Source organism: Entelurus aequoreus, linkage group LG14, assembly GCF_033978785.1.
Source record: "Entelurus aequoreus isolate RoL-2023_Sb linkage group LG14, RoL_Eaeq_v1.1, whole genome shotgun sequence".
In the NCBI taxonomy this organism is placed as follows: Eukaryota; Metazoa; Chordata; class Actinopteri; order Syngnathiformes; family Syngnathidae; genus Entelurus; species Entelurus aequoreus.
The window spans coordinates 32,220,007-32,230,006 of record NC_084744.1 but is presented as its reverse complement, the minus strand read 5'-3'; the positions used below and the strand labels follow the sequence as shown (position 1 = coordinate 32,230,006).

The window sequence follows — 10,000 nt, the reverse complement described above, 5'->3', positions numbered from 1 at the left end:
AGGGCAAGGAAAAACTCACAATCCAGTGGGAATTTTGTCTTTAGATTAGATCATTGTCTCCCAAAGTGTTATTAGTTAATGAGGTCATTAGAGACAACAATCTTAACGTCATTGGTCTTAGCGAAACCTGGCTCAAACCAGACGATTTTTTTATTCGCTAAATGAGGCATCTCCTCCTAACTATACGAATGCACATATTGCCTGTCCCCTTAAAAGGGGTGGTGGTCGCACTAATATACAATGAAAACTTTAACCTTACCCCTAACCTAAATAACAAATATAAGTCGTTTGAGGTGCTTACTATGAGGTCTGTCACACCGCTGCCTCTCTACCTGGCTGTTATCTACCGCCCCCCTGGGCCCTATTCGGACTTTATCAGTGAATTCTCAGAGTTCGTTGCTGATCTAGTGAGGCACGCCGACAATATAATCATAATGGGGGACCTTAATATCCATATGAATACCCCATCGGACCCTCAGTGCGTGGCGCTCCAGACCATAATTGATAGCTGTGGTCTTACACAAATAATAAATGAACCCACGCATCACAACGGTAATGCGATACATCTAGTGCTTGTCAGGGGTGTCGCCACCTCCAAAGTTATGAAAATAATTTTTTGTCATGAAAATCAACTTTTACCTTGAAATTCATTTTTTGTCTTGAAAATCAACTTTTACCTTGAAAATCAAATTTTACCTTGAAAATAATTTTTTGTCTTGAAAAAAAAGTTTTGTCATGAAAATAATTTTTTGTCATGAAAATAATTTTTTGTCATGAAAATAATTTTTTGTCATGAAAATCAACTTTTACCTTGAAAATAATGTTTTTGTCTTAAAAATCAACTTTTACCTTGAAAATAATTTTTTGTCTTGAAAAAAAAAGTTTCGTCATAAAAATAATTTTTTGTCATGAAAATAATTTTTTGTCATTAGAATAATTTTTTTGTCATGAAAATCAACTTTTACCTTGAAAATCATTTTTTTGTCTTGAAAATCAACTTTTACCTTGAAAATCAAATTTTACCTTGAAAATCATTTTGTGTCTTGAAAAAACAAGTTTTGTCATGAAAATAATTTTTTGTCATGAAAATAATTTTTTGTCATGAAAATCAACTTTTACCTTGAAAATCATTTTTTTGTTTTGAAAATCAACTTTTACCTTGAAAATCATTCATCATTTAATAGCCCGACACAGTTAACTTTCAGTTTGGATCCTCGCCCAGAGGATATTGTTGTGGTCTGGGAACTTGTTAATTTAAACCTTTTGATGCTGGAATGGTTTGAGTAGGAAAGGTGGGTGTAAACGTCTCCCTGACGTGAGGTTTCTCCTGAGTCCGGTAGATCTTCCGTGAGCCCGGTAGACAGTTTGAATACAGTCTTTTTATTTTGACACAACAGTCTGGATTACTGTTTCAGGCGTGTGTCTCTCTCTTGCTCCAGCTCCCAACTCCAACTCTGTGTCTCGTGCCGGCTGATGCTAATGAAGGCGGCAGGTGATTAGATAACAAGGCCCGCCTGGGCCATCTACTCACCTGTCGCTGTCTCCGAGGCCGGTCCTTGCACACCCCGTTCCGCGGCAGGCCCGCATGCCACGCCCCCCTCCACAGTGGGTATTATATTTCAATAAGGAAAACAACAACGTTAAATTACCCCCCGAAATTCGCTAAAAATGAAGAAAGCAATGCATTGTGGGTACAGTGTTATTTTTGACTCATCGTAACTTCTCTTATCTCTGTTTTTATTGTGTCTATTAAATGTTTTCACACACCGCCGTGTTTGTGTTGGGGAACCACAGACATGAAATCCTAAAAACATAAAAAGACGTAAACAAAACCGTGAGTTAACAATAAAATGGGACTGTTCCACCCGTCGGTAGGACTGGAAGGAGGGTGAGAAGCACGTGGACCTTCAGACCCGCGTGTGCTGCTACAGTCCACGCCGCGCAGGTCTTTCCCAACAACATGTTTGTGTTGCGCTGTTTGGACAAGTGAGCGGCATTGGCTTCGCAGGAGTCACACCCCCCTGCTGAGGAGGCCCACGGGGGACAGAGCTGGCAGGCGAGTACAGTCAGGGGGCTAAAGTGCAAACTCACTCGTGTATTCACCACAGAATCAACCATAAATGTGATATTAATAAGTTTTTTGTTTTCTTTTTCTAATTTATTGTTTAAAATGTTTTTAATTTTAAAATCAGTCATCGTGCTAGCTCGCTAACGCAAAAGCTAATAAACTAAAATGTCTGACTAACAACAAAAATATTTCATCACAATTCACTACATTTTATAAATGATTAGACAGCTAATCTACTTTTAAATCTACATCAGTCATGTTTAAAATGTTTTTATTTTATTTTAAAATCAGTTAACGCTAACAGAGCTAATGCTAGTAAATTAAGATGTCCGACCAGAAGTTAGCAGACTTCACTACAATTTACTACATTTCATGTTCATTAAAATGACTACACGACTAATCTACTTTCAGAATTTACCCTAAACATGTTTAAAATGTTTTTATTTTCAAATCACTCATCGTGCTAGCTCGCTAACGCAACAGCTGAAGCTAATAAACAAAGATGCCTGGCTAACAACAAAGAAATTTCATCACAATTTACTACATTTTATAAATGATTAGACAGATAATCTACTTTTAAATCTACATCAGTCATGTTTAAAATGTGTTTTTTTTTATTTTAAAATCACTTGTCGTACGAGCTAGCAGTTAGCACGCTGGCCAGATAGGGTCAAGTAACACAATGCCAACAACGCTATGCTAACATGCGAACAATAACATTCTTACATTTAACTTTAGTGAAACACAAAAATATAAGACATTGAGATTTTCAACCCACAGAATTAGCTTAAAAAAGCTATCTTGTCGATGTTAGCATGCTAAAATGCTAACTGTAACCTGCGTCAAGCGCCAAAATATACTACTCTGTGGTGAGTACCTGGAAATGCAAGCATGCTAATGTTAGCATGCCAAAATATCACTGAGGTGTATACCTGCAGCATGACCTCAAAAAAGCTAGCATACCAACATTAGCATGCTAACAGGTATCATTCACCTAAGTAACCTGGAAAAACTAGCGTGCTAATATCAAAATGCTAACAAAAATTAACTACTTTGGACACCTTTGGACTACTTTTAAAATACAAATGAGACTGAGGGGTGTAAAATATGACAAGCTAACTGTTGTGAGCTAACTGTTAAAGGGTAAATAAAGTAGAGATTTTGTTGAAACATTTTTAATATAGCAACATTTTACTGAGGTGTATACCTACAGAATTACCTAAAAAAAAAAGCTAGCATACCAAAATTTACATGCTAACAAAAACATTCTTACAGTTAGCTTTAGTGAAATGCAAAAATATAAGACGTTGAGATTTTTTACCCGCCAAATTAGCTAAAAAAGCTATCTTGTTGATGTTAGCATGCTAAAATGCTAACTGTAACCTGCACCAAGCGCCAAAATATACTACTTTGTGGCATGTAAGCATGTTTATGATAGCATATTAAAATATCACTGAGGTGTATACCTACAGAATGACCTCATACAAGCTAGCATACCAACATTAGCATGCTAACAACAACATTCTTACAGGTAGCTTTAGTGAAATACAAAAATATAAGATATTGAGAATTTAACCCGCCAAATTAGCTAAAAATGCTATCTTGTTGATGTTAGCATGCTAAAATGCTAACAGTAACCTGCATCAAGCGCCAAAATATACTACTCTGTGGCATTTAAGCATGCTAATGTTAGCATGCCAAAATATCACTGAGGTGTATACCTACAGAATGACCTAAAAAAAGCTAACATACCAACATTAGCATGCTAACAGGTATCATTCGTCTACCTAACCTGGAAAACTAGCGTGCTAATATTAAAATGCTAACAAAAATTAGCTACTTTTGGACTATTTTTATACTAGAAATGAGACTGAGGGGTGTAAAATATGACAAGCTAACTGTTGTAAGCTAACTGTTAAAGGGTAAATAAAGTAGAGATTTTGGTGAATTTTTTTTTAATATAGCAACATTTTACTGAGGTGTATACCTACAGAATTACCTAAAAAAAAATTATTATTTTTTAGTATTTATTTATAAATTATTTTATTAATTATTTAAAAAAAAAGTGGAATAGTTAAAAAAGGTTTTTTTTAAATCAATAACTTATTTTTAATATTTTTATGAGTGGGACCCTTTTGGGTCCCCAAGAATGTTAGTGTATTGGGTTTTTTTAAATATAATTTTTATTATTTATTTTTTTAAATTTGTATTTATATATATTTTTTTAAAGTGGAATAGTTAAAACCGTTTTTGTTTTTTTAAAATCTTTAACGTATTTTAAAAAAAATGTATGAGTGGGACTCTTTTGAGTGCCCAAGAATGTTAGTGTATTGTTTTTTTTTTTTTTAACTGTCATCGCTCAAAATATAGTAATTAATGAAAAACAATGTTGTTATGAATTATTGACATATTTATACTCCACATTAAATATTCCACTTTGAGTTTTTTGGGGGGGAAAGGTTGCATGTTGTTATGTGTTTGCCAAAAAAAATGTTTATTTTTTTAAAAAATTTTTATGAGTGGGACCCTTTTGGGTCCCCAAAAATATTAGTGTATTGTTTTTTTTCGTATTTTTTAAATATATTTTTATTTTTTTATTAATTATTTTTTTTAAAGTGGAATAGTTAAAAAAGTTATTAAAAAATAATCTATGATTTATTTTTAATTTTTTTATGAGTGGGACCCTTTTGTGTCCCCAAGAATGTAAGTGTATTGTTTTTTTCAGGGGTTTTTAAAATATATGTGTATATATATATATATATATATATATATATATATATATATATATATATATATATATATATATATATATATATATATATATATATATATATATATATATATATATATATATATATATATATTTTTTTTTTTATATATATATATATATTTTTTTTTTTATTAATCATTTTTTTAAAGTGGAATATTTAAAAAAGTAAAAAAAAAATCTATGACTTATTTTTAACATTTTTATGAGTGGGACCCTTTTGGATCCCCAAGAATGTTAGTGTATTGTTTTTTTTCGTATTTTTTAAATATATTTTTCTTTTTTTATTAATTATTTTTTTTAAAGTGGAATAGTTAAAAAAGTTATTAAAAAATAATCTATGATTTATTTTTTATTTTTTTATGAGTGGGATCCTTTTGGGTCCCCAAGAATGTAAGTGTATTGTTTTTTTGAGGGTTTTTAAAAAATATATATATATATATATATATTTATTTTTTATATATATATATATTTTTTTTTATTAATCATTTTTTTAAAGTGGAATATTTAAAAAAGTTAAAAAAAAATCTATGACTTATTCTTAACATTTTTATGAGTGAGACCCTTTTGGGTCCCCAAGAATGTTAGTGTATTGTTTTTTTGTTTGTTTTTTTTTTAAATATATTTCTTAGTATTTATGTATAAATTATTTTATTAATTATTTAAAAAAAAAAGTGGAATAGTTAAAAAAGGTGTTTTTTTAAATCAATAACTTATTTTTAACATTTTTATGAGTGGGACCCTTTTGGGTCCCCAAGAATGTTAGTGTATTGGTTTTTTTTGTGTTTTTTTTAAATATATTTTTTAGTATTTATTTATAAATTATTTTATTAATTATTTTTAAAAAAAAGTGGAATAGTTAAAAAAGTTTTTTTTAAATCAATAACTTATTTTTAATATTTTTATGAGTGGGACCCTTTTGGGTCCCCAAGAATGTTAGTGTATTGGGTTTTTTTAAATATATTTTTTATTATTTATTTTTTTAAATTTGTATTTATATATATATTTTTTAAGTGGAATAGTTAAAACCGTTTTTGTTTTTTTTAATATCTATAACGTATTTTAAAAAAAATGTATGAGTGGGACTCTTTTGAGTGCCCAAGAATGTTAGTGTATTGTTTGTTTTTTTTTTTAACTGTCATCGCTCAAAATATAGTAATTAATGAAAAACAATGTTGTTATGAATTATTGACATATTTATACTCCACATTAAATATTCCACTTTGAGTTTTTTTTGGGGGGAAAGGTTGCATGTTGTTGTGTGTTTGCCAAAAAAAATGTTTATTTTTTTTAAAAAAGTCAATAAAACAAACAAGAAAAGCACAAAAATAAAATAAAAAGACATGATTGACGGATTTAGTGGTTTAAGCATTGGAAGTAAAAAAAAAAAGTATAACTTAATTTTAACATTTTTATCAGTGGGACCCTTTTAGGGCCCTAAGAATTTTAATGTATTGTTATTTTTTTAAACTGTCATCGCTCAAAATATAATAATGAATGAAAATCAATGTTGTTATGAATTATTGACATATTTATACTTCACATCAAATATTCCACTTTGAGGTTTTTTTGGGGGGAAATGTTGCATGTGGTTGTGTGTTTGCCAAAAAAACATTTTTTTTGACAAGTCCATAAAACAAACAAGAAAAACACCAAAATAAAATAAAACGACGTGATCGACGGAACTAGTGGATTGAAAGTTTAAAAAAATGTATGACTTAATTTTAACATTTTTATGAGTGTTACCCTTTTAGGGCCCTAAGAATTTTAATGTATTATTATTTTTTGAAACTGTCATTGCTCAAAATATAATAATGAATGAAAAAAAGCTAGCATACCAAAATTAACATGCTAACAACAACATTCTTACAGTTAGCTTTAGTGAAATGCAAAACTATAAGACATTGAGATTTTTTACCCGCCAAACTAGCTAAAAAAAAGCTATCTTGTTGATGTTAGCATGCTTAAATGCTAACTGTAACCTGCGTCAAGCGCCAAAATATACTACTTTGTGGAATGTAAGCATGTTTATGATAGCATATTAAAATATCACTGAGGTGTATACCTACAGAATGACCTAAAAGAAGCTAGCATACCAACATTAGCATGCTAACAGGTATCATTCGTCTACCTAACCTGGAAAACTAGCGTGCTAATATTAAAATGCTAACAAAAATTAGCTACTTTTGGATTACTTTTATACTACAAATGAGACTGAGGGGTGTAAAATATGACAAGCTAACTGTTGTAAGCTAACTGTTAAAGGGTAAATAAAGTAGAGATTTTGGTTAAAAAATGTTAATTAAACAACATTTTACTGAGGTGTATACCTACAGAATTACCTAAAAAAAAGCTAGCATACCAACATTAGCATGCTAACAACAACATTCTTACAGTTAGCTTTAGTGAAATACAAAAATATAAGACATTGAGATTTTTTACCCGCCAAACTAGCTAAAAAAAAAGCTATCTTGTTGATGTTAGCATGCTAAAATGCTAACTGTAACCTGCGTCAAGCGCCAAAATATACTACTCTGTGGCATGTAAGCATGTTAATGTTAGCATACCAAAATATCACTGAGGTGTATACCTACTGATATTACCTAAAAAAAAAGCTAGCATACCAAAATTAACATGCTAACAACAACATTCTTACAGTTAGCTTTAGGGATATACAAAAATATAAGACATTGAGATTTTTAACCCACCGAATTAGCTAAAAAAGCTATCTTGTTGATGTTAGCATGCTAAAATGCTAACTGTAACCTGAGTCAAGCGCCAAAATATACTACTCTGTGGCATGTAAGCATGTTAATGTTAGCATACCAAAATATCACAGAGGTGTATACCTACAGAATTGCCTAAAAAAAGCTAGCATACCAACATTAGCATGCTGACAGGTATCATTTGTCTACCTAACCTGAAAAACTAGCCTGCTAATATTAAAATGCTAACAAAAATGTGCTACTTTGGACACCTTTGGACTACTTTTATACTACAAATGAGACTGAGAGGTGTGAAATATAACAAGCTAACTCATCGCTATCAGCTAACTGTTAAAGGGTAAATAAAAATGCAGAGATTTTAGTTTAAAAAAAGTAGTTTTTAATTGGTATTGTTGAGTACCGGTACTGTATGGGTTGAAAGATTTTAACTCGCCAAATCAGCTAAAAAAGCTATCTTGTTTATGTTAGCATGCTAAAATGCTAACTGTATCCTGCGTCAAGCGCCAAAATATACTACTCTGTGGTGTGTATCTGAAAATGCAAGAATGCTAATGTTAGCACACCAAAATATCACTGAGGTGTATACCTACAGAATGACCTTTAAAAAAGCTAGCATACCAACATTAGCATGCTAACAGGTATCATTTGTCTACGTATCTTGAAAAACTAGCCTGCTAATATTAAAATGCTAACAAAAATTAGCTACTTTGGTCAACTTTGAACTACTTTTATAATACAAATGAGACTGAGGTGTGTGAAATATAACAAGCTAACTCATCGCTATCAGCTAACTGTTAAAGGGTAAATACAAATGCAGAGATTTTAGTTTTTAAAAAAGTAGTTTTTAATTGGTATTGTTGAGTACCGGTACTGTATGGGTTGAAAGCTATCTTGTTGATGTTAGCATGCTAAAATGCTAACTGTAACCTGCGTCAAGCGCCAAAATATACTACTCTGTGGTGTGTATCTGAAAATGCAAGAATGCTAATGTTAGCACACCAAAATATCACTGAGGTGTATACCTACAGAATGACCTTTAAAAAAAAAAGCTAGCATACCAACATTAACATGCTAACAACAACATTCTTACAGTTAGCTTTAGTGAAATGCAAAAATATAAGACATTGAGATTTTTTACCCGCCAACCTAGCTAAAAAAAAGCTATCTTGTTGATGTTAGCATGCTAAAATGCCAACTGTAACCTGCGTCAAGCGCCAAAATATACTACTTTGTGGAATGTAAGCATGTTAATGTTAGCATACCATAATATCACTGAGGTGTATACCTACAGAATTGCCCCATGAAAGCTAGCATACCAACATTAACATGCTAACAGGTATCATTTGTCTACGTATCCTGAAAAACTAGCCTGCTAATATTAAAATGCTAACAAAAATTAGCTACTTTGGTCAACTTTGAACTACTTTTATACTACAAATGAGACTGAGAGGTGTGAAATATAACAAGCTAACTCATCGCTATCAGCTAACTGTTAAAGGGTAAATAAAAATGCAGAGATTTTAGTTTAAAAAAAGTAGTTTTTAATTGGTATTGTTGAGTACCGGTACTGTATGGGTTGAAAGCTATCTTGTTGATGTTAGCATGCTGAAATGCTAACTGTAACCTGCGTCAAGCGCCAAAATATACTACTCTGTGGTGTGTACCTGAAAATGCAAGCATGCTAATGTTAGCATGCCAAAATATCACTGAGGTGTATACCTACAGAATGACCTTTAAAAAACAGCTAGCATACCAACATTAGCATGCTAACAGGCATCATTGGTCTACGTAACCTGCAAAACTAGCGTGCTAATATTAAAATGCTAACAAAAAGTAGCTACTTTGGACACCCTTGGACTACTTTTGTACTACAAATGAGACTGAGGGGTGACAAGCTTACTTATCGCTACCAACTAACTGCTAAAGTGTAAATAAAAATGTGGAGATTTTGGTTTACAAAACGTTGTTTTTAATTGGTATTGTTGAGAACCGTATGGGTTGAAGGTTCCTGGTAAGTTACAGACCATATCAGTGAGAAAACACGTAGATTGTGACCTGGTTTTCACGTTAAAATCCAGTCAGAATGCAAGCGTCTTTAAAAAGAAGAATAAAAACATTCAGAAAATACTCTCGGGTGTACTTTAGCGACAATATACAGTAAAAGTACACATCTATTTACAGACCACGGATCATGTGACCAAGGTTTGTTGACACGGTCCAGAGTCCTGCTAGTTGGACTGCAACCTGTACCTAAAGTCCACGTCGTACGTCGGCTGAAGGATCCCCAGGCCGGCGCGCGATTGGTCCAAGGGCGGGACTTTGATGGCGGGGTCCAGGAGTTCCATTTGAAAGTAGGCCAAGACCAGAGTCAAGAACTGTTTGATTTCGTAGATGGCGAAGAACCGGCCGGGACATTTGGTGACGCCCGAGCCGAAAGGC

The 10,000-nt window shown here is 32.1% G+C and overlaps 1 protein-coding gene across 1 annotated transcript in view; it reads right to left on the bottom strand.

Moving 5' to 3' along the window:
* Positions 1-9,493: 9,493 nt before the first annotated feature.
* The window catches only part of LOC133664761 (cytochrome P450 7A1), a 17,887-nt gene continuing 17,380 nt past the window's right edge, over positions 9,494-10,000 (bottom strand). The window contains exon 8 of the mRNA XM_062069663.1: positions 9,494-10,000. This exon is cut by the window's right edge and continues 89 nt beyond it. Coding sequence (XP_061925647.1) covers positions 9,790-10,000 — 211 coding nt within the window. The 3' untranslated portion in view covers positions 9,494-9,789.